This window comes from Vulpes lagopus, chromosome 2 (genome assembly GCF_018345385.1).
Source record: "Vulpes lagopus strain Blue_001 chromosome 2, ASM1834538v1, whole genome shotgun sequence".
NCBI classification, from domain to species: Eukaryota; Metazoa; Chordata; class Mammalia; order Carnivora; family Canidae; genus Vulpes; species Vulpes lagopus.
Window position 1 is genome coordinate 168,159,836 of NC_054825.1, and position 24,486 is coordinate 168,184,321.

Sequence of the window (24,486 nt, forward strand, 5' to 3'; positions counted from 1 at the left end):
GACAGGCGTCCTATCAGTGGTGACTATTACTATCATTTGCAGTGATCTTCCAGGTACTTCCCGGCTGCATCAGAGTGACAGTATGCCCAGTTGTCAAGAACATGGACTTGCTAGAGAACAAATCTAGCCTTAAGATGAATAACATGTTCAGGCTTCCAGGCACATTTATCCCTCTAAGCCTCAGTTTCCCCAACTGTAAAATAAAGCTGATAGTCCCTTTCTCATTAGGCTACTGTAAGGATAAAATTAACATGTATACAGTGTTGAGCACAGCTCCTGATATCCAATGATCCCTTCTCACATGCCAGTTATTTTCCTGTTTTTGCCCAGAGAGGAAAGGGTCTGGCTGAGACCTTTAACTTCTGCCCTCCACCCCATAGCAGGGTGGGGCGGGGGTCACACTTCCCCTGTCTCTGGGCGGGTCTCTGACTCAGTTCAGGGCACCCCCTCCCCTTGCCCAGCTCCCCAAACCGGTCAGAGCCCTTCTAAAGGGCTCATTAGAGGGGAGAGGTCCCTATCTCCACTCCCCCTTCCTTTCAGGATTCCCGGGGTCTGGGCATTAGGGAGGCGCTTATACATAGGTGACCAAGACACCTAGCCCTCCAGGGGGCATGAACGGGGCGGGGGGGGGTGCTGGAGGGAGAGTGGGGGGTCGCGATGCTGGGTTTTCCGAGGGTGGGGCTGGTGGGGCTGGTGGGGCCGGGATGGCCGGATGCCGCGGCCGCGGGCGGGGCAAACTGGTCGCTCCCTCCTCCCTCGGGAGCAGTTGGACCTGTTGTCCCCCCCTCCACTTCCGGGCTGCTGGGGAGGGGGACAGAGCAGCTTCTCTCTCCTGCCTCTTCCCCAGCCACCTGTCCCGTAGACGGAACAGGCTGCGCCCCGAGCGCAGAGCGAAACACGCCGAATCCTGAGCAGGTGAGGGGGCCGGGGCTGCGGGGAAGGAGGGGGCTGGAGACGGCCTTCTGGGCTCTCTCGGGGAGAAGGGAGGCTGGAGTTTGGGAATCTCGCCCCCGGGAGGAGCGGAGGACGCAGTCTCTTGGTTAGTTCGGGGAGAGAAAGTAGGAGCCCAGACTCCTGGATCTCTGAGTGCGACGGCGGGGGCGCTGATCCCCCCGCAGTGGAGTCGAGGCCAAGTCTACCAGGCTCGGGAAAGGAGGGTGCGGGATCCCGGACGCCGGAGTCCGGGAGGGAGGAGATGGGATCGCTCTGGAGTGCTCCAAGGGATTCGCGGGGGGTTGCTGCGAGGGTACCGGGCTGGACACCTGGGTGGGAGGGGAAAGGCCAGTAGGGGGCGTGCTAAGACCCCGACTCAAATTCCGATCCGGCCTTTGGGGGTGTGGCGCCCTGGGATCCACCGAACCCCGCCCCTAGAAACTCTAGGCCACGCCCCCGGGGCGCTCAGCTCCAGCCTTTGATCTCTTAGGCCCCGCCTCCTAGAGCTCTTTCCCAGCGCCGGCGGATCGGGAGTTGCTCGGGGCTCGTGGGCCGCACCCCCACGCTGCCAGGCCACGCCCCCGGAAACTCGGGGGCCCGCCCACTCCGCCGGAGCGCCCAGCGGCCATGGGGACGCCGAGCGGCCCGGAGGAGGGGGGCCAGCCGCCTCCGGTCTCGGAGGGCGACGCGGAGGTCCGGCCCCAAGGGGCTGCACAGCCTCACGTGCACCCCGAGGACCCCCACGAGCCGGAGGCGCCCGCGGCCCCGGAGGAGCCCCAGCCAGTGAAGGAGCTTCCGAGCGGCCGAGGAGCTGAGCAGCAGGCTGAGGAAGAGGAAGAAGTGGGAGAAGGCAGCAGCACGGAGAGCAGCCGCGACGCGGTGAGGGAGCTGGAGGGCGGAGGAGGGGTCACAGGGGCCCAGAGAGAAAGGCAGGGGCCAGCGGTGACAGAGACAGAGGGACAGGTATGGAGAGCCGGGAGAGACACCTGGACACAGGGACACCGAGAGACAAGGACCCAAGAGAGACAGAGACACAGAGAGATGGGGATAGGGACACAGGGACCCAGAAACAAAGGACAGAGATGCTCGAAGGGAAATACTCTGAGAGGGAGAGACCTAGAGACTCGGAGACAGATACGGAGTCGGAGAGACAAAACCCAGAGAAACGGGGGGAAGACTCAGAGCGACCTGGGGAGACAGGGAGAGAGACCCAGGTCCACCAGGACGCGATGTCAAGAGAATGGGACCTGGTAGCGAAAACGGGATCTTCCTGGAGTCGCCTGCGTACCCCCTCCCCGAACTGCAGGCCCCTGGGTCTCCTCTCGGCAGGGTGGGGGGCTACGCGCCTGCGCCCTCCCCCACTCGAATGAACGGGCGTGGCGGCCGACTGGGCTGACCAGACCCCCAGCCCCGGAGTGCTGGGGGAACGCACCTGCCTCGCCGCGCAGAGACCCGGCCTCTCCTCTTGACCACGCCCCCTCCACCCTCAGGGGGAGGCCCCGCCCCCGGCACGGACCCCGGCCACGCCCCCCGCATCCTCCCCGCCCGGGGAGGGGGTGCGGGGGGCCGCACGGCGGCTTCGAGAGCAGCAGGTCGAGGCACTGACCCGCGTGGCCCTGATGGAGCAGCGAGTGAAGGAGCTGCAGCGCCAGAGGAAGGAGCTGAGGATCGAGGTGAGCCTGCGGACCTCGTGGGCAGTCTGGCCCCGGCTCAAGGGGAGCCCTCAAGGCCAAGCTCCCGACCCCGTCCTGCCTCCCGCGGAATCCGACCCTTAGGCCTCCAGCCCTATCCTCCCTCGGAACCCGGGAGCTCAGACCCCCAGGCACACCCCACGTGGACCCAGGAGTCTGAGTCCCCAGCCTCCTCCTTCCTCGGACCCAGGCCTCTGGGCCAGCGCCTACCTCCTCCCCACAGATGGAGGTGGAAGTGGCCCTTCTGCGGGGCGAGCTGGCTGGGGAGCGGGTGGCTGCCCGGCGCGAGGAGGAGCAGCTCCGGGAGCTGCTGGGACAGCAGGTGGACACGGAGCAGGGCAGCCAGGAGCAGCGGGAACAGGTCAGTGTGTCCTGCTGGATCTTGACCATCAGTTTCCTTCCTTGTCCAACGGATCTTCCTGGTGGTGCCCTTGGGACTTGAGCCCCATTCCCCAAAGGGATACTGGGGCTGGGGGTGGGGTGGGTAGATGCTCCTTGTTTTCCTCCTCCCTCCTGGACCATGATTCTGAGGCCTGACACATTGGGGTCTCTTCCTTTGCCCCTCTCTCTGTGCTCTTTGAATGTCATATTGTGAAAAATGTCAAACCCACAGAGTAGTCAGGTGGGTGGCCATGTGGTATGCTCACCAGCTTCAGCCGTAATTGATCTTCCATTCTTGTTTCATGTCCCTCCATTTGCTTCCCCATCCCCAGTTTTGTTTTGTTTTATTTTAAGATTTTATTTATTTATTTGACAGAGAGAGCCATGAGTGGGAGAGGGAGAAGCAGGCTCCCCATTGAGCAGGGAGCCCCACTCTGGGCTCTATCCCAGGACCCCGAGATCATGACTTGAGCTGAAGGCAGACACTCAGCCAACTGAGACACCCAGGCGCCCCCTGCCCCCCAACCCCAGTTTTAAAAGCCAATCTGAGACCTGGTATTGTCTATAAATTCTTTGAGAATCAATTCATTCGTAAGGTGTGATAATGATACAGCGACAGTGTTTTTAAAAACAGGCGCACAGCTCTGGACACCTCCCTCTCTCCAGCCCCAAACCTGCTGTCAGACAACATGCCCGGTTCTTTCAGCTCCCTGACTAGTCCTGTTGCCCCAGGATAAGGACTCCTCAGCCTGGTTGGCCAAACCAGACAGGAGCTCACCGTCCCTGCCTTTCCACTGTCACCTCCTCCCTCTGTGCTCCTCGTGGCTACCGCCCCACCACATCTTCCTCTCTGACCAGGCTTTACCCCTGAAACTTCCTGTGCTTTTCAACTACTATGCATCTGTGCCGCACTGTGCCCTCAGCCTCAAGTGCCCTTCCAGCTCCTTCTCTCTCCCCAGGTCTAATTGTTCCCTGATTTTTGAGGCTTATCTTAAAATCCTCACCTCCAGGAAGCCATGGATCATCCCGGTACACATTGCTCCTCACTTTTGGTTTCCGTAGTCTCTGTGTTTTCTTTTCTTTTCTTTAAGATTTTTATGTATGTATGTGTGTATGTATTTATTTATTTGAGACACACAGAGAGAGGCAGAGACATAGGCGGAGGGAAAAGCAGGCTCTCTCTGGGGAGCCCAGTGCAGGATTCGATCCCAGGATTCCAGGGTCACGACCTGAGTCAACGGCAGATGCTCAACCACTGAGCCACCCAGGTGCCCCAGTCTGTGTTTCACTGTCCTGATTGTCCCAGCCTGTACAAGAGTGAACTAGATGGGGGCGCCTGGGAGGCTCAGTGGTTTGAATGTCTGCCTTTGGCTCAGGTCATGATCCCAGGGTCCTGGGATTGAGCCCTGCATTGGGATCCCTGCTCGGTGGGATATCCCTCTCCCTCTTCCCCCTGCTCTTGTACTCTCTCACTCCCTCCCTCTCTCAAACAAGTAAAATCTTAAAAAAAAAAAAATCTTAAAAAAAAAAAAAGAGTGAACCAGACAGACAGATGGGGAGTCCCTGTACTCTTGGAGCGCTCACCCAGGCGGGGTCTCGCGATCCAGGTAGCCTGGCCCATGCCAGCCTCTGTTCTCTTCCTGTGTCCAGACTGAGGCTGGGAGCCTGGGTGTTCTTTCAGGAGCAGAGGCAGCTGAGCCAGGAGCGGGATCGTGTGGAGGGTCTTCGCCAGAGACTCCAGGAGGCCCAGGGGCAGCTTGACTCACAGCCAGAGGACCAGCGTGAGCGGCTTCTGCAGGGAGTGCAGGAGGTGAGGTCCGCATCCTCTCAGGGACCTGGTAACCAGGCCCCTCTTCCCTCCTTGACCAGGACTCCTGGTCCTGGCCCACCTACCTGCCCTGGGCCCCAGGGGGTGGTCCAGACCTCTCCAGGTCCTGCAATCCCACCCACAGATGAGGGAACAGCTGGATGCGGCCCAGCGTGCATATGAGGACCTGGAGTTCCAGCAGTTGGAGCAGGAGAGCCGGCGGGAGGAGGAGGACCAGGACAGCCCTGGGGCCCGGGCAGGAGACCCCAAGGTCCGGGAGCTCCAGGCCAGTGTGGCACAGCACAGGGTGAGTCAGACTGGGCCAGTCCTTCCTCCCTTGCCTCTGCCCTCTGACTCCTCCATTCCAGGTCTGGCCCTTGCCCTGCCCTCATTTCCCACCTGCGTCACGGTCTTCAGAAGAGTTTACGACAGTCATGGACATTTATTGAGTGTTTACAATGTGCTGGGCATGGTCCTAAATGTTTCATGAGTCTTTACTCATCGAGTCCTTATGAGAATCAGAGGGGGCCAATCTGACTCTCCCCCCCCCAGACTTTATGAATAAAGAAACTGAAGGTCAAGATGCTCAAGTAACCTTTCCCAGGGTCACTCAGTTTGTAGAGGATAGAGCTGGGATCTGAACCTCTTGATTGGGACGAGTGGCTCCTTTCCCCACCCCCATTTCTGGACTTTCTCCCTGTCACTCTCTCTTCTCCCTCTGTCTGTCTTGTCTGTGCCTTGTCTCCTTTCTTACCTCTTCTTCTGGGGGGCGGTCTTGGTCCTTTGTTTTTGTCTCTATTCTCATTGGTCTCTCTGTCCTCCACAACTCTCTCTGGGTCTTCTCTGCCTCTCTCCATCTCTGTCTGAGCATCAGATCCTCCATCCCCTCCAACTCACCCCAGGTTTCTCCTGGACCCCCAAAAGGGAAGAAAGGTGCCAAGGGAACATAACTCTGAGCCCCCAACCCCCACTCCTGCCTGGGCACCCAGGTCCCCGGGTCTCTGTTATGGGGTCCAGCATTCCCCAGGCTCTCGAGGAGGACTTGGCTCTAGGGGAGCCAACTGGGAACCCGAGGGCCGCTGAGTAACCAGGGCCCCGGGCTGTGCCCTGCAGCGCCGGATCCAGGTCTTAGAGGAGCAGCTCAAGTCTCTGGGGGAGCAGATGGCAGCTGAGAGCAGGGGGCTGAGCCAGAAGAAGGAGGAGGCCCTTCAGGCCCTGACACAGGTACGTGCTCCAAGGAGACCTGTCCAACTGTCCCTCTGGGGCCTCTCATCACCACTCGGCACCCCAGGATGTCTCCTGGCATCAGAGAAGGCAGCTGGGACGGCCCATTCCGATGCTGCAAGGTGCCAGCCAGTGATAACTTGCTCCTCTATTAGGAGCGGAACCGATTGCTCGAGCTTAATTGCCTTCAGAGAACCCCGGGCAGGAACTTCTCTGAGTCCAGCCAGGCCCTCACTAAGGTATGGGGATTTCCTGTGCCTCTCAGCCCCTCCTCCTCAGACCCAGGAGACCATCCCCCAAACTCTTCCTCCTCCCTCAGGAGTCCAGGCCCCCAGACCCCTTCTCCCTTGGGGTTTACAATTCCCTACCCTTAAACCCTTTTATCTTTGGGTCCCAGGAATTCAGGCCCCCAGTCCCTCCTCCTCAGGGAACCTGTAGTCTCTCCCACGGTTCTTGCTTCCTAAGACCCCAGGCTAGCTCTCTTGTGACCTTGAGCCTTTGTTTTTCCATCTGAGGAATAGGTTGACACTGGAGACAAGGGCCAGAGCTTCTGGGAACTGGTGGGTCCTCTGGGATCATTCCAGCTCCCATTAACCTTCAACCCCTCTCCCGAAGCTCCTGTTCACCCAGAAGACAGACCGCCAGTTGCTGGTGTACCAGGACCCCACCGCCCACACTGCCTCCGCCACTTCCTCCTGCCTCTTCTCTGTTCACAGCTCCCTGCAGGTACCTTCCCCCACTGCCTCTGGTCCCCCATGTGACTTTCTCGCTGTCACTGCATCTCCAGAACTTTCCCTGTGGCTTTCTCTACCATGGGAGACTGGGGGAGAGGAAAGGATGAACGAGGGGTATTTTGATTTTTTGTTAGGCTCAAGCTTTACTTACTGATTCTCTTTCTTCTTCCTGACACCCCACCACTTCCCTGACAGAATGGGACTGGGTACATCCAGGAGTAAATTTCAAAAGCAGCCAAATAGGGCGTGTTGATAAGAAGGCACTCTCTTTCCACCCCACTGGCCCACAGCCCCATCCCCAGCAATGCTTTCTTGGGTACCCCTCCTTCTAGATCTCCTTAAAACCGGGGCTCCCCATTTATTAACGGCATACGACATTCATTGTTACTAACTCTTTAAAATGAAACCGAGTAGAGAGCGTCACAGTGCTGTGCAGTAGGCAGAGGCTGAATGCTAGGTGAAGAGTTTTGTTTTAGTTGTGTGGATGCACAACTAAGCACTTAGAAATTGGTAGTTGGTAGCTTTTTTTTTTTAAGATTTTATTTATTTGAGAGAGAGAGACAGAGATAGTGACAGAGATAGTTAGAACATGAGCTGGGAGGAGAGGGAGAAGCAGGCTCCCCACTGAGCAGAGAGTCTGATGTGGGGCTTGATCCCAGGACCCTGAGATCATGACCTAAGGCAAAGGCAGATGCTAACCAACTGAGCCACCCAGGGGCCCCCAAATTGATAGTTCTTATGCAAACTTTTCTTCAAAAATGCATGTATCAACTACTTGTTGGCTTTGATTTTTCTAACCTAACACTCTATCGTGGAGACTGTCTTCTACTGATACATTTAGAGCTGCCTCGTCATTTTTAATGACTCTCAAGATAACACTATAAACAGGAATAACGATGACAGCTGACATTTGTTGAGTCTTGAGCGTGTGCCAGGCACTGTTTTAAGTGCCTCGCACGTATTCACCCATTTGTCTTTGCAACGGTACCATCAGCTAGCTTCTTGCCTGCATCTTATAGGTAAAGAAACAGAGGCAGAGCATAGAATTGATATTATTTGGACATGGGAAGGGGTCATTTTTGGCATCCAGGTGTGGTTCAACTTAATATGTGTATCGTGAGATCTATCAATCTACAAAATGTGAAAATATTTCATTCTTTGCTCAGAACAACCCCCCAAAGTAGGTCCCCATTATTATCCGCCTGGGGAAATTAACTTTCCAGCTGGTTCCCCTGGCAGCCTGATAAAGGTGAAGCGTCAGCTGCGTTCCTGGGCAACATGACTTATGGTAAATATGACCCTTAAAAGTAAATTGCCTATGTATAAATACTTGCTGGGAAGCCAGGTCCATTCCTATGCAGTTGTGACCTGGGTTATTGGCTGCCACGGACCGTGTGCCCACGGGTGTGGATCCCATGCCCACCTTGCACCTGGGTGCCACCTGGGGAGGCCATCCCAGGGACTCTCCTGTGTGCTTTGCATGAGGTCCCTCATTTAATCTTTGCATCAACTACGGCAGGGTGGTGGGACATTGCCCACTTTACAGAGGGGGACTCAAACCTCAGAAGACAGGACTTGCCAAAGTCACAGTCCCCAGAAGTGGCCGAGCTGGGTTTGAGCCCAGTCTGCCTGCTTCCCACGAGGCAAGGGTGTCTCCGGAGTCCCTCAGAACGCAGGAGGGCACCATGGCTAGCGCTGGCTCAGGGGACACGGCTGGGGACCACAGGGCACACGAGGAGCCCAGGGAGTATTTACTTACCTGGCCAGGTAAACATACACAAGTGGATGAATGAGTGTGTGAATTAACAAAGGACTCCTCGCTCCTTCCTCTTGGTCCCTCCAAGTCCCGTAAGTCTCAGATTTTACCCTTCTTTCCAGGATCACGTGTTGTGCCAGGGTACTGATGCTGCTTGGGTTCAAACACCTGTTCTGCTGCTTTTAAAGATTTTACTTATTTATTCACGAGAGATGCAGAGAGAGAGGCAGAGACACAGGCAGAGGGAGAAGCAGGCTCCGTGCAGGGAGCCCAATGAGGGACTCCATCCCGGGACCCAGGATCACGATCTGAGCTGAAGGTAGACGTTCCACCGCTGAGCCACCCAGGTTCCCCCAGGACACATCTTTTTGCCTCAGTTTACTTAGCTGACAAATGTGAACAACAACAGCACCCGCTGGTTGATGGCTAAAGTGCTTAGCATGGTGCCTGGCACATAGTTGGTGTTCAGTGAACGTGCTGCTGTCGCTCTGATGATCATTACAATTATTAGTATTATCATAATTATTAGCACACACTCTCACCCTCATCTCTGATTTTGTGACCCTAAACCAGCTTCTTCACTGAATGTCTTCATCTTACTTTTTGTCTCTCAACAATCTCTTCCCCACACAACAGCCAGTGATCTCGACCCCTCCTTCAGTCCTCCCCCACCTAAAGCTGTCAGCAGCCTCCTGAGCCTCCCCACCTGAGCCTGTGGGTCCCTTGCATGATCTGGTCTCTGCCACCTCTCACCACTGTCCCCCACATACACTCTGCTGTAGCTGCAGGAGCCCTGACCTGCCAACATTCCCTACTTGCTCCTGCCCCAGGGCCTTTTCATTTGCTGATGCTTCTACCTGGAACACTGTTCTCCTCAGTCTTCCCCACCAACTCTCATTCTTTGGGCCTTAGGGTCAAGTGTCCAGAAGGCTATCCCTGGTCTCCCAGTTAGAAGCTGATCCTCTATTATGACACCTTATTCTCTCTGCTCACAGCAATTTCTAGTGATACAGTTATTTGTATGATAGTTTATTCAGTTCCTACAACATAAGCACCATGCAGATGAAGCTTGGGTCCCCCTTACCCCCCCTTGTTTCCTCAGTGCCAGGTATCTCAGGTCTCAGTGAGGAAGTGCTGGGAATAGTGGTTGAAGTGAGGAAAGAGTGAAGAGGCACAGGGGCTTGGGACTCAGTGTCCTCCCTGCGAAGGGGAGCGAAACTTTCCCAGCTCCCTGGGCTTTTTAGAAACTTCGGTGGCTCTACAGGGCGCCAGGTATGCCGTTAGGCATGGAATGAGCACTTGATAAATACTTGCTGTTGCTATTTTGTCAAACATTTTTTTTTTTATTAAAGATAACATGAGTATAGAAAATCACATGGAACACACACCCAGCTTAATTATTATATGGGAACACTCTGGAACTGCCAGCTGTGTCAGGAGGCAAAACTGGCAGCCACTCCGGAAACACACCACATGCCCCTGAATGATAACCCCATGTGCCTCCTGGAGAATGGCTGCTGGCCTGACGTTTATAGTAGTATCTTATATTTCTTTAAAGTTCAGGGGCGCATGGGTGGCTCAGTCAGTTAAGTGTCTGCCGTCTGTTTGGGGCATGATCTCTCAGGGTCCAGGAATCAAGCCCTGCATCAGGCTGGCGCCCTGCTCATCAGGGAGTCTGCGTCCCCCTCTCCCTCTGTCCTTCAACCCCTGCTCATGCTCTTTCTCAAATAAATAAGCAAAATCTTTAAGAAAAAAATATGAAGTTCAACCAGTTAAGTGTCTGTCCCTAAATACTATAGTTTACTCTTCTTTTCTTTTTCTTTTTAGTGGCTATATATTTTAAGTCTTTATAGCCTTCCCCTCCGTTTCTTTTTCTGTCCCTCTTGTAATTTATTTGGTGAAGACACCAGATGGCTGTTTTGTAGAGTTTCCCAGGCAGGGTCTGCTGATTGTATCATGTAAAGTTGGCTGCAGGGTGCCCGAGCAGGTGCAAGGTCAGCATTGTGCAAGTCTTGCTGGGGGCCATTTGCCTGTTTCTCTTTCTCTGGCATCAGTGCCTTATCTCCTTATCCGAGGGATCTAAAGTACTCCACTTCCAACCTGATATTCCTCCTCATTTATTCATTAAAATACTTCTGTAGAGGCTTGTCTTCCTTTACTTTTTTTTTTTTTTTTGAGAGACACAGAGAGAGGCAGAGACACAGGCAGAGGGAGAAGCAGGCTCCCTGCGGGGAGCCCGATGTGGGACTCGATCCCAGGACTCCAGGATCATGCCCTGGGCTGAAGGCAGGCGCTCAACCGCTGAGCCACCCAGGCATCCCGCCTTTCTTTACTATTTGGTTACCCGGGGGCATGGTTTTTGTAGAAAATGCAGGAAAGATGCTCATGCTTGCTGATTTCACTTTACTCACCAGTCTTCAAAATAAAGACTTGGTTCTGTTGCATCCTTCCCAAGGTAACCAATTTGATTTTTCCTTTGCTATTATTATCTCACAAATCAAATATATTTGAAGCCTTGTGACGAATGGCAGTGAGTATCCTTATTGGTGCTCACTTTATGCAATGTATTATTTTTGTTATTCTTTTTTAAAATAGTTTAATTTTTTTAAAAAAGATTTTATTTATTTATTAGAGACACACGGGGAGAGAGAGAGACAGAGAGAGAGACATACAGAGAGAGAGACAGGCAGAGGGAGAAGCAGGCTCCACACAGGGAGCCTTACGTGGGACTTGATCCCAGGTCTCCAGGATCACACCCTGGGCTGAAGGCGGCGCTAAACTGCTGCGCCACTGGGGCTGCCATAATTTTATTTTTAAGTAATCTCTATACCCAGTGTGGGACTTGAACTCACAATCCAAATATCAGGAGTCCTTCGCTCTTCCCACTGAGCCAGCCAAGCGCCCCATTTGTATTCTTTATTATCCACTCAGAGTTGTTTTTTCTTTTTAAAATGCTTTGCATTTTATTTCTTCATTACTCTCAAATTTATTTTCATTTTTTGGTAACTTTTTATTTTTAAATAATGTAAGACAAGAAAAATTGCAGAAACAGTAGAAAGAATACCTATATACTTGGCCTTCAGGTTCTGTAATGAACATTTTATCACATTGGACATTTGCTTTGTTTTCTTTCTCACTGTTCTCTCTCTCTCTCTCTCCCACACACACACATTGTGTGCATGTGCACGGACACTTTATTATTCTTTTCTGAAGCATGATTTCCCCTTACCCTAAAATACTTCTACATTTATTACCTAAGGTCAAGGCCACTCTTACATAACCACACTGCAGTGATCAAATTCAGGAAACTAATGTTGAGATAATATTATTGAAATAACCAGATCTTATTTATATTTTGTCAGCTGTCCCCCTATTGTTTTACTAGCAAAAACAAAACGAAACAAAACCCCAGTTTTTTTTTTTTCTGGTCTGAGAGCACAGGCTACATTTGGCTGTCATGTTTATTTTTTTAAAAAGCCAACATTCCCCTCATTCAAAGTTTGGAGGGTATGGCAGGATATTTAGAGAGATGGCTCTCCCACCATTGTCTCTATCCATTGCATTCACCTCCTGGGGACAGCCCCAGGTTGCCAGTTTCTCGAGTCTTCCTGGAGATATTCTGTCATAAATATACTTTTGCCTTCCTTTTTTTTTTTTTTTTTAAGATTGTACTTATTTATTCATGAGAGACACAAAGAGAGAGGCAGAGACACAGGCAGAGGGAGAAGCAGGCTCCATGCAGGGAGCCCGAAGTGGGACTCTATCCTGAGTCTCCAGGATCATGCCCTGGACTGAAGGCGGCGCTAAACCTCTGAGCCACCGGGGCTGCCCTTTTTGCCATCTTTTTATTTATTTTTATTTTTATTTTTATTTTATTTATTTATTTTTGCCATCTTTTTATGTATAGGTAGTACATTCTTTGCACGGTTCTGCATTTGCTTTTGTCTTAGAGATTATTTCCTCTCTGGATAGAAAGAAAAGAGCATCCTCCTCCTTTTATATGTGGGAGCATTTTCTGGGGTGTGGATGGTGGCTGGTTTATTTACTTCATATCCTTCTGATGGGGTAGTTCCTAGGCCTTTGCAGGGAACAATCTGAAACTCAAGTCATTTTGCACATGTTAGGAGTGTGTCCATAGTATAGAGGCCTAGAAGTGGAATTGAGGCCCAAATGTTTATGCAATTGCCATTTTAAAAATAAAAAGAGCCAGGGCACCTGGGAGGCTCAGTCAGTTAAGTGTCTGCCTTTGGCTCAGGTCATGATCTCAGGATCCTGTCAGGCTCTCTGCTCAGCGGGGAGCCTGCTACTTTCTCTGTCTTTGCCTCTGCCCTGGCTTGTGCTCTTGCACTCTCTCGCTTGTTCACTATCTCAAATTAAAAAAATAAAAAATTTAAAAATTTAAAAAATCTAAAATAAATAAAAATAAGAAGACCCAAATTGGCCTCTATAAAGGTTATTCCAATAGAACCCAACCCACACCCCCAGCATTGTGAGAGAGCTTATGGGTTTCCCACATCCACACCAACATGATGGGCTTTTTTTTTTTTTTTTTTTACAGTCTTATGGGATATAATTTACATATGTTACAATTCACCCATTTAAAGTGTACAATTCAGTGGTTTTCTTTGTATATTCACAGAATGGTGCAGCCATCCCCACACTCCATTTTAGAGTATGTTCATCATGCCCAGAAGAAACCCTGAATCCTCTAGCTCTCACCCCTCAATTCCCCTCCTCCCCACAAGGCCTGGCAACCACTAATCTACTTCCTGTCTCTAGATCTGCCCATTCTGCACATTGCGCCGTGTGGTCCTATGTGACTAGCTGCTTTCACCCAGCATCGTGTTCACAGTAGCTTTCTGATCTGAGCCAAGGAGCTACTGCTTTTCCTTGGCAGTCCTCCGACCTACAGTTGAGACTGAGCCTCTTTTCCTGTATGCATGGGTCTTGTGTGTTTCCAGGGCTCCATTGGCCTCCAGAGGACTGGAAGCCTGCCCCGGAAGAGGGGAGAGAGAGCCAGCCAGAGGGGATCCCCCCGACCTCTGTCCCTCCATTGTACTGGTGAGTGTCCCCCCCATTCCCACGTATCTCCTCCCTTCCTGCAGCAAGGATGGAGGAGCCTGGATGTCTGGGAGTAGAGGTGGAAGGGCTCAGACAGGGAGAATCCTGGCCCCCTACCCCCGCCCTTCTCTCCCAGGACCCCTGGGGGCCTCGCCCCTCCCACCAGCATCAGGAGACTCTGGGAGACACCCGCTCTATCAGCTGCTGAACTGTGGCCCTGGGAACAGGTGAGACATCAGGGAGAAGCTGGGGAGATGGGAAGAGGCTGGGGCACTGTAGCTTGCTCTGTCTCTGTTCTCTCCTCCCAGCTGTGGGTCCCTCCACCCAGACATCGCCCGCATGGAGCAGCTCCTACAGCAGGCTGTGGCAGAGAGGGAGCGACTGCTCAAGGCCCGGGTGAGACCCCACCCCTCCTCCTTAGGGTCAGGAGATCCTATTCCAGCCCCCTTCTCCCTCAGACCCAGGAGTCTAGGTCCCCAGTACCCTCCTCCCTCAGACACAGGAGTCTAGGCCTCTAGCCCCCTCCTCCCTCAGGCCCAGGAGTCTAGGTCCCCAGTACCCTCCTCCCTCAGACCCAGGAGTCTAGGTCCCCAGTACCCTCCTCCCTCAGACCCAGGAGTCTAGGCCTCTAGCCCCCTCCTCCCTCAGACCCAGGAGGGAGTCTAGGTCTCCAGTCCCTCGTCCCTCAGACCCAGGAGTCCAGTACTTTTTTCCCTTGCTTCTCATTGGTTAGCATCCTCATTGACTCCTCATCCTCAACCCACAGGAAGGGATGAGAAGAAGCAAAGAAGGTTCCTCAGGCCCTGCTGTACCTGCCATCATGGTCAGTAGCCCCCTGCCCTCAGCCCCACCTCCCTGCTCTGTTTCTGCCCTGGCCTTGGCTTTTTCTTCTCTCAGCTTCTCCTCTCTTCCAAAAAAAGTGTCCGTGGCTTGGCAAGGGGAGGGGAACTAAGAAGGCCTGGTTTCTGTTCCTATCATGGTTATCTATGTCTGTGGCATGTCCTCGGGTTACATGCTTTACTTCTGTGCCTCAGTTTCCTCTTCTATAAGTGGGTGACAATGTCAGTACTTACTGTAGAATGAGGGCAACTATATGCTGGGGCTTTTCAAAAACACTTAGAACATTTAAAAATTTGTTTGATTCTTTAAAAAATCTTTATTATGCAAATAGTCAGGCATATGTAGAGTAGATTAATAAGTTCCTATGTACTCACCAGGAAGCTCCAGTGATTATCAGTCTTTTTTTCTTTTTTTAGAGATTTTTATTTATTTTTAGTAATCTCTATACACACCATATGTGGGCTTGAACTCATGACCCCAAGATCAGGAGTCATACACTCTACCAACTGAGCCAGCTAAGCTCCCTGGTGGTTATCAGTCTTGAATCTTGTTTTATTTGCCAGCTTTGTTTTATTGATCCCTCACCTACTCTCCACCCTGCAATGGAATATTTTAAAGCAAATTCCAGATATTGTATCATTTTGTCCATACCCCACTGTGTATCTCCAAATACGAGTTTTCTTTTTAACATAACAAAAATGCCACTGTCATACTTTATGGGATGATTAATAATTCTCTAACATCATCATATGTGATCCATATTCACATCTCCTGAATTGCCTCAGAAATGTCTTCTTATGGTTGGTTATTTGAATCTGGATCCAAACAAAGTAGATACAATGCACTTAAAATGTCTCCAAAGTCTCTGAGATTAAGAATCCTCCCTCTTCACTTTAAAAAAAAAATGCTGTTTCTTTGTGGAAAAAAATTGAGTCATTCATCTTGCAGAATTTTATACATTCTGGATTTAGCTGACAGCTCCTTACTAAAATTATATTTTTACCCATGCTAATAGCAGGAATACATTTTTATCATAATAAATGTTATTGAATTTGGGGAAGTGAGGGTCTCTCCATGGTATCTCTGGAGGCGCAAGTATTTCCTCTTGTTGAGAAGCCTTCAAATCTTTTTTTTTTTTTTTAAAGATGTTATCTATTTATTTGAGACAGAGCGTGAGAAGAGAGCTGAGGGGGGTGAGCGACAGAGGGAGAGGGAGAAGCAGGCTCCCCACTGAGCAGGGAGCCGAACCAGGGCCCAATACTAGGACCCCCAGATCATGACCCGGCAGAAGGCAGACACTTAACCGACTGAGCCACTGAGGTGCCCCCTTTGAATCTTCTTTTTTTTTAAAAATATTTTATTTATTTATTCATGAGAGAGAGAAAGAGGCAGAGACACAGGCCGAGGGAGAAGCAGGCTCCATGCAGGGAGCCCCATGCTGAACCGATCCCATGCCACCCTGGGCTGAAGGAGGTGCTCAACCACTGAGCCCCTCACCTCCCTGCCGTGGCCCTCAAATCTTTTTTACTTTTCTGCTTACATTGATCAAACCATATTTTGTGAATTTATTTTTCCCATAAGTGAGCACATTATTCCCCATCTGCTTTTTGTTTTCTTAACCATTTGTCCTTTCCTTATTTTTTTAAAAATAAACTTCCTTTATATTTATTGAGTGCCTACTGTGTGGTAGGCCGGGGGTCACAGCAGTGACCCAAATGACAATCCCTGCCCTGGAGGAAGCTAGCATTTAGAAAGAAAAAACAGCTTCAATAAGTGAAATAAGTAGCATGTCAGGTGCTGATAAGAGCCAGAGAGAGTCAAATAAAGCAGGCGTGGCAGTGGAGCCTTCTGGGCTGTCAGGGATAAACTGTAGCTCATTAAAAATGAAGCATTCCTGCTTTGGAGCATCATCATTTATTAAACAGCCCCCTGCTTTGTGCATTGTCTTACCTCACCCTCATCCTGGTTCCCCTCTGGCTGTCTTGTGTGCATGTGCAAGTGTGTCTCTTGCATCTCACCTCGAAACATAGTCACAGGATTGGAGAGCCTGACCTCGCGCTCGTCCTGGAATCGGCTCTAAGGGGAAGGCACTGGTGATAGCCCTCAAATTTCAGCATGGGAAACTGAGGCCCCAAGAGGGGCAGGCATGGGTGCACTGTGGGGGTGACACAGTGGACAGCGGTGGAGTTGAGAGTCCTGAGCCCAGGGGCAGCCCTGGTGGCGCAGTGGTTTAGCGCTGCCTTCATCCCAGGGCCTGATCCTGGAGACCTGGGATCGAGTCCTACGTTGGGCTCCCTGCGTGGAGCCTGCTTCTCCCTCTGCCTGTGTCTCTGCCTCTCTCTCTCTCTCTGTGTCTCTCATGAATAAATAAATAAAATGTTAAAAAAAAAAAAAAAGAGTCCCGAGCCCAACAGCTGTCCTGGATTGGGGTCCCTGTCAGCCACATCGTTGCTGGTGACCTTCATGAGTAACGTCCTCTCTAGAAGCCTCAGTTGCCTCATCTGGCAAATGGGGACAATAGAAGGGTTTTTTTGGTTTTGTTTCTTTTTTGAGAGGAAACAAAGCGATCAGTGTGATCGCTTGGCACAGTGCTCGACACGAGTGCGACCTTTCGTACACATTGGTGAACGTTAGTGTAACTGGATTTGGCAGCCGGACCCATAGAAGGTTCCAGTCCCCAGTAGCTGCATTTTTAACTGCCACCTGCTCCTTCCCCTCCTGTGCATCCTGCTCCCACCTCTGTATCTCCCCTCTGCCTGCCTCCCTCTATCCAGGGAGTCTCATCTCTGTTTCTCATTCCTTCTTGCTCTGCCATCACCTGTCTTCTCAGCTCATTTTCTCAGCCCTCAATACCCAAGGTGTGGTCCTTGGACCAGCAGCATTGGCACCTGGGGAGCTTGTTGCATGCACAGAACCTCACTCCCACCCCTAACCCAACACAAGGCTGTATTCTAACAAAATCTGTAGGGGGTCAGCCTGCCTGCTCAAGTCTGAGGCACACTGCCCTGAACCTCAGTGTGACTGTGGGGATCATTACCATTCTTTGCAGAGATCCTTTGGGAAGAACAAGTGTGATCAGGCTGGGCCTCGTATACACTAGACACTTTCATTGCCCTGATTCTCCCCTTCCTGGCCGCCTGAGATAGCCACTCTGCCTGGCAAGTCCTGGTTCCATCAGCTCCAGCTGTGTGACTTGGGCCTAGTGACTTAACCTCTCTGAGTCTTGGTTTCCACATCTGTAAAAATGGGGTAATGGTGTACTTACCTCCCCCCCCCCACCCCCAAATAAAATTCCCTTACCTCCCAAGAAAGTCTGAAGGTGGCAGAGGGATTATACCCATAAAGTTCTTAGCACAGGTAGTAATTGCTGATTGCATCACAATAACAACAGTAGTGGAAACTGCTCTCATGTATGGATCACTTATTTGGTCCCTATTTCACAGTATATGAGGGTCCCACTGGGCTCCCTCGCTTCTCTGGAATACCTCTTGTGTTTTAGAGTGAGCTCTGGGGGGTGAGACCTGGGTTTGTGTTTCAGCTCTACCACCTAGAAGCTCTGTGTGACCTCGGTTGGATCATTTTACCTTTCTGCATCTCAGTTTGCTCGGGGCTCCTAGTAGCCCTGTCCCAAGGGCAGTCATGGGAAGTCAAGTTGTTGCTGCAAGGAAGCCCCCCCCAGGGAAGGGTGTCCTAGTTACTGAGTGAAGCTGTCAGAATCATTCTCATGATGAGCATTGTTGAAACGGTTGGTTAGGGACTCCTGGGTGGCTCAGCGGTTGAGTGAACATCTGCCTTCTGCTCAGGGTGTGATCCCAGGGTTCTGGGATTGAGTCCTGCATTGGGCTCCCCCCGGAGAGCCTGCTTCTCCCTCTGCCTATGTCTCTGCCCCTCTCTCTGTGTCTCTAATGAATAAGTAAAACTTTGAAGAAAAAAAGAAAGAAATTAAGAAAGAGAAAGAAAGAAAGAAAGAAAGAAAGAAAGAAAGAAAGAAAGAAAGAAAGAAAGAAAGAAAGAAAGAGCTGCTAAAGGGCCTTGCAGGTGAGCTGATCGGGTGAGCAGGATGGCCAGGACCCCTGGCTGCAGGACACCCCCTCCCTGACCCTCTGATGTCAGCTGCGCCCCCTTCTCTTCCCTCCCCAGCCCCCGCCCTCGCCCCCACCCCGCCCCCCAGGCCCTCGAGTCTTGGATCTCCGCCAGCACCTAGAACGTTGGGGCCACAGTCCCGAAAGCTGCCCGCATGTGAGGGTGTCGGGAGGCTGCTGCCGCGGATCCCTGGTGAAGATGGGCGGCCGCATTAAGACCTGGAAGAAGCGGTGGTTCTGCTTCGACCGCCAGGCTCGGCGTCTGGCCTACTATGCTGGTAAGCCCAGGCCAGCCTCCTGGAACCTTGGGGCCCTGACACCCTGGAAGTGGCCATTCCTGAGGCCTTCCCCAACAGACACCCAAGAGCCCTGGCCTCCTGCCCCCTTCTCTCTTAGCCCCAGGAGTCTGGATCCCCAGCCCTGTTAGCCACCCAGAATCCAACCCCCCAGCCCTCCTCAGTAATGTGGGTAACAGTTCTATACAATTCTGTCTCCCCAGACCCTATTTTCCTAGGACACAGGGAGGAATCCAAACCCGCATTGTTTGGATTCCGCATCCTCCCCCCACCCTCAACACCCAGGAGTCCAGGCCCCTCCTCACCTTTCCTTTCCAGGCGAGTCAGTAATTCTGAGGCTCTCCAGAGTCTCTCTTCTTCTCCAGGACCAAGGCACTCAGAGACCTAGGATTGCAGCCCCCCAGACCCCATTTCCAATCTTATCCAGTCTCCCTTCTGATCTCAACATTCACTCACCTCCCAACCAGGGTATCTTAGGGACCTCAGACTCTGCCACCATTCTGTCACCCCAATGTAAGTCTCAGGAATTGGCTCTAGTGACCCCTGCCCCAAAGCATACACACACACCTCTCACTGGCTTTTCTCTCCCTCACCTCCTCCCTCCATCAGACAAGGAAGAGACCAAGCTCAAAGGAGTCATCTATTTCCAGGCCATTGAGGAAGTCTATTACGACCACTTACGCTGTGCCTTCAAGGTGAAGCCCCCATGTGGTGCCCTTTGCCCTCCTGGTCAGAGCCCCTGCTGGCAGGCTTTAGCTTGCCCCTGGGTACACCACACCATCAGGGTTCTCTATCCAACACAGGAGCGCACCAGGTCATTTCCCTGCAGCAACCAAAAATTAAGAGCTCAGTCTCTGGCTCTCAGCCACTATTACTTTTCTTGGAGCCAAAGATCTAAAGCAAAACTTTGAAAAGCTCTGATGCCAAACTGGGAATAAATGGATGAGGACGAAGACAGCCTCTTAGCATCTAGGGGAGGCGATGGTTTCTCAGCCTCTGCCTATAGTTGCCAAATGGGAATGGACCGCACCTTGTCATTGCATATTCTCTTGCCCTAGGGGACTCAGATATTCGAAATTTGTAGAAGTGCAGTGCCAGAAATCTAAATGTTGGCAACTGGTGTGGTATTTAGAAAACTCTGGGAAGCAACTGACTATGGCCTTTTAGAGCTTAGGCTGGAATCCCAGCTGTGAGACATCTGGAAAGTGACTTCCCTTAGCCAGCCTTCATTTTCTCACCTGCAAAATGGACACGGCGTGATCCATTTCTTCAGACTTGAGAAGGTTAACAGCAGGTAGTGGATAGGTGTAAAGTATTTACTCAGTTCAGGATTGGCAACTAGTTACTTAATAGATGGGGTGTAGATATTAGCTTTTTCCAGTTATGAGCCAGAAAAACCTAGATTTTGAGGGGGGATGTGAATGCGTATATTTCTAACACAGAAGGTAGGCTAGAAAGGGGACACGAGTCTTCCTTCTAAATCCCTCCTGCTCCCCAAATCCTAAGCTCCATAAATATAAATTCGCTTAATTTTCAACCCCAGTGAGGTAGGTAGCATCATTTAGGAAGACAGATGGGGACACTGATTCAGAGAAAGCTCCAAAAATATTAATTCGCTTAATCTTCATACCCCAGTGAGGTAGGTAGCATCATTTAGGAAGACAGATGGGGACACTGATTCAGAGAGTCTAAGTGACTTGTCCAATGCCACACAGCACGGAAGGAGCGAGGCTGGGGTTCCCTTAACCACCTTCACTCTGCTGCTTACCGCAGAGCCCCAACCCTCGCCTGACGTTCTGCGTGAAAACCTACGAGCGCCTGTTCTACATGGTGGCGCCCAGCCCCGAGGCCATGCGCATCTGGATGGACGTCATCGTGACCGCTGCCGATGAGAACCACGCCCCTTGAGGCCCCACCCGCGGGGACGTCCCGCGAGGCCCCGCCCCCGCGCCCCGCCCGCCGTCGGGAGGCCTGGGCCCGCCCCTCTGGAACTCTGGAATCCTGCAGGTGCTGCGGCTCGGCGGGCCTGAGCCGCAGTGTCTGGGCTGCAGGTGCCTTCCCGCTACGGGAAGCCAGCCCTTGGGGCCCTGCCCCGGGAAGGAGGAGGATTGCAGGGGCGGGAAGGAACTATTTATTGGTGCTCCTGTGATACCGAATTAAACACGGAGGGAAACAGTGGTTGCCGCAGTGTATTTCCAGCTCGGGCCGGCCAGGGCCCCTTGGCCCCTAGGCGGGACATCTGAGTTATAGGTACCTCTGGGAGCCAAGCGTCCCACAGCCGGTTCTCCTCTCTATAGGGATGGAGGCCTTCAACATTAAGGTCAAGGCTGGGAGAGGGAGGTGGGGAGGCGTGAGTCCTTAATCTTTGGCAATTTTGTTTTATTAGTTTGTGGGGTCCCCTGCTTCCTCCCTTTCTGACTTGACTGGCCTATTGGCAACTTCAAGGAACTTCAGGCTCCTGTCCTCCGGACCTTGGCACATAATTATTCCCTCAGCCCTGTCCTTAACCAGCTGGCAACTCAGGTTTTCTTTGGGGTGTCCCTTCTTTCAGGAAGCCCTTCTTGGGGCCCCCTAGGGTGGGTCAAACACCCCATTTTGAGCTCCCCTGTCTCATCCTTGAACACTCTAGGTCATCACTGGTGATGGATCTGTGTCCCGTATGGACCAGGAATCCCATGAGGTCATAGCCAGTGGCATCCTGGTTACTGCCCTGTCCTCAGCACCATAGGGCACATTTCATTCCATAGAAGTGGAAAAATGCTTCCCTTTCATCTTTTGGTCTTTGTACGTACTGCTCCTTATGCTGAGGCACCTTTCCTCACTCCACCCTACTACTCATCATAGCTCAGATGTTTCCTTCTCCAGGGAGCCTTCCCTGATTCTCCTGGCTGAGCTAGGTGCTTCCTCTGGGCTTCCTGGGCCAGCCAGCCCTGACACTGTGCCAGTGCCTCCCCCCATCACAGCCTTGGGGACTTTGGGTCATCAGTCGATGAGCATGTCTCCTGTGCTGGTTGGGAGCCCCAGGAGGCAGGGATCGGGGCTGTTTGGGTCACTACTGAGTCCATGGCACACAGCAGAAGGCCCAAATGCAAATTAGGTGTTGAAGGAACATCTGCTGGCTCAATTAACTGATGAGAAAGAGCTGCTGAGGATCGAGACAGCAGAGAATAAGCAAAGGGCTCTTCATTCTTTAGGTGTTATTCAAGGTGTCCCCTCCTTCAGGAAGCTCTCCTTGATCCCTGGGCTGGACCTGCCTATTCTGGGCTTCCACAGCCCCCTGGGATTGCTCAGTGCAGTCCTGACCACTCTAGGCCCTCACTGTGTAGAGACAGGTCTTTGCCCACTGGAAAAACCTCTCTGGAACTAGGCCCTCAGTCTGGTTCCCATTTCCTCAGGGCCTGGGTGTCCTGTTGCAAGATTTTTTTTTCTTTTTTTCTGTTTTTAAAATATTTTATTTATTTATTCATGAGAGACAGAGAGAGAGAGGCAGAGACACAGGCAGAGGGAGAAGCAGGCTCCATGCAGGGAGCCCGATGTGGGACTCGATCCCAGGACTCCGAGATCACGCTCTGGGCCAAAGGCAGACGCTCAACCGCTGAGCCACCCAGGCGTCCCTGTTGCAAGATTTCTTAAGGATCCAGATGTGCTCCTGAGTCCTGGTGATACAAACGCCTCCAACCCCGGGCCCTAGGGGGACCCCTGGCCTCCACCTCCAGGTGCCAGACATCTGGATTCTTGGATCAGTTCACCCCAAGCCCTCTGCAAACTGAGTGCTGACAGCAGCAGGGGGTGGAGTGGGGTGGGGCAGCTTCTCACACAGGTGATCAGTGTAGTTGACAGGTCCTTGTGCCAAGAAGCCCTTTCCGATTTGATGCTCCATAGCTGCCACATGGAAATTCTTAATTTTCTTTTTTGAATGTGTATTTTGTAAGAAGTCTAAAGGGATGTCAGGCATACACTGGAGGGGATTGGAGCTCACACAAGTATTCACCTCCTGCCACCTTCCCCGTCCTGGAGAGAGGCTTTATCTGCCTTTCCCTCCCGGCCCCTGCCCTGTGACCACTGTCACCCTCCAGCTTCAGCAGGGCCAAGAGACACTCAGAAAGAACAGGGTCATGCGCCTGTCCCACATGGCATCTTGGGTTGGGGCATGGCAGTGGGCAGCTGCCCACTGGAAAGGGAGTCTAGTAACCCGGTTGCTCTGGGTGTGGGACAGGATCTGTAGATACCTCTGAAGGTCTGTGCTCTCAACCATCAAGATGTTTGCCTTTGGGAATATGATATTAAATGCCAGGATGGGCGGAGAAAGATGGCAGAAGAAAGGGAAAATGCACTTCTTTTTTTTTTTAATTTTTATTTATTTATGATAGGCACACAGTGAGAGAGAGAGGCAGAGACACAGGCAGAGGGAGAAGCAGGCTCCATGCACCGGGAGCCCGACGTGGGATTCGATCCCGGGTCTCCAGGATCGCGCCCTGGGCCAAAGGCAGGCGCTAAACCGCTGCGCCACCCAGGGATCCCGGAAAATGTACTTCTATTTTAATATCTTTAATGGCACTCTTTCATACCTTTTGAACCAGGTCCTCATATTTACGTTTTGCACCAAGCCCCACAAATTATGTAGCCAGCCCTGCCCCTAACTCCACCCCTTCCCTGATACATCCCAGATTGTACGTCCCAGAGGGAGTGGGTCTGAGATAGGCTGGGAATGTCACTGGGCTCAGGGCCTGCCTTGGCCCGGGGGACAGGAAACCGTGGTGGACAGACAACCCAAGGTTGTATAAGGCCCTGCCACGACCTCCAGAGCTGGAGACTGCCTCCACACTGGCCTCTCTGTTCACCTATCTGGGGAACCAGATAGTAAATCATTTTGCAGTGATCTCTGTGAATAGGAGCGGGGAAGAATCAGAACAGGTATAAGTAAAGGTGCTGCATTCAACCCTCCCTCTGCTCTCTGGGCCTGGGCCAGGTGGGGGTCAGCATCGAGGATCCAGGCAGGCCTGAGCAAGAGGAGACTCCCCACCCTGGGTACCACTCCCTCCCAAAATGCTAGTTCTTCTGGTCTGGCTAGTTGGGGTTCCTCCCTGAAACTCTCCCACGCAGCTGGGGACTGCAGGGCCTCCTACTCCTGAACACACAGTAGTTATGGTATTATTAACCTGACTCGCTCCATCCCTCAGGAGATAGGGGTTTTCAGATCCATTTGGCAAAAGAGGCAGCTGAAGTTCAGAGAGGGAGTCCCAGTTGCTCGAGGTCACACAGCAAGAGGATGGCACAGGCAAGATTAAAATTTCAGTCTGTCTAGTGTTTATACTTTACCCACTGCCTTGCTCCACTATGAAAGACACTCCTTAAAAAAAAAAAAAAAAAAGACACTCCTTACAAAACAGATATCTCAGAGGCTCAGAGAGGTGAAGACACTTCCCCAGGGTCACACAGCAAGCCATAAGTGGGGCTGGGATTTCAAGGCTGCAAGGCTGCAAGGCAGGGAGGCAGGGGTCAGTGCTGGATGACTTCACAAGTAGTCATTCACTTTCTCCCTGCGAGCCTCAGCAGGAAGCCAAGTGACGTCACCTGTATGAGTGAGGTGCTAGTCATTATTGGGAATAGGGGTGCCCAACGGGGTCTGGGGAATAGATGATATCTTAATGAACACCGCCGCTATTTTTCCCTGGTATAGA

The 24,486-nt window shown here is 52.1% G+C and overlaps 1 protein-coding gene across 2 annotated transcripts; it reads left to right on the forward strand.

Annotated features, from left to right (window-relative positions):
• The first annotated feature begins 793 nt into the window (after nucleotides 1–793).
• Nucleotides 794–20,983, forward strand: PHLDB3 (pleckstrin homology like domain family B member 3). 2 transcript variants are annotated; one of them, XM_041746524.1, is made up of 16 exons: nucleotides 794–915; nucleotides 1,424–1,812; nucleotides 2,424–2,606; nucleotides 2,848–2,985; nucleotides 4,687–4,815; nucleotides 4,958–5,119; nucleotides 5,926–6,036; nucleotides 6,192–6,275; nucleotides 6,652–6,762; nucleotides 13,488–13,587; nucleotides 13,724–13,814; nucleotides 13,896–13,983; nucleotides 14,354–14,410; nucleotides 18,568–18,787; nucleotides 19,415–19,500; nucleotides 20,579–20,983. In XM_041746524.1, exons 2-16 carry the CDS (start codon nucleotides 1,561–1,563, stop codon nucleotides 20,711–20,713), a joined length of 1,947 nt encoding a protein of 648 aa, XP_041602458.1. In that variant the 5' UTR covers nucleotides 794–915; nucleotides 1,424–1,560; the 3' UTR covers nucleotides 20,714–20,983. The 2 variants fall into 2 exon arrangements, with proteins under 2 accessions (XP_041602458.1, XP_041602459.1); XM_041746525.1 differs by lacking the exon at nucleotides 19,415–19,500.
• Nucleotides 20,984–24,486: the final 3,503 nt, after the last annotated feature.

What these genes read in the sequence shown, in the direction of transcription:
- PHLDB3 (XM_041746524.1), top strand. Translation starts at nt 1,561, where the DNA reads ATGGGGACGCCGAGCGGCCCGGAGGAGGGGGGCCAGCCGCCTCCGGTC. An exon ending in TTCTGCAGGGAGTGCAGGAG is followed by an intron (nt 4,816 to 4,957) that starts GTGAGGTCCGCA and finishes TCCCACCCACAG; the next exon opens with ATGAGGGAACAGCTGGATGC. An exon ending in CCCTTCAGGCCCTGACACAG is followed by an intron (nt 6,037 to 6,191) that starts GTACGTGCTCCA and finishes CTCCTCTATTAG; the next exon opens with GAGCGGAACCGATTGCTCGA.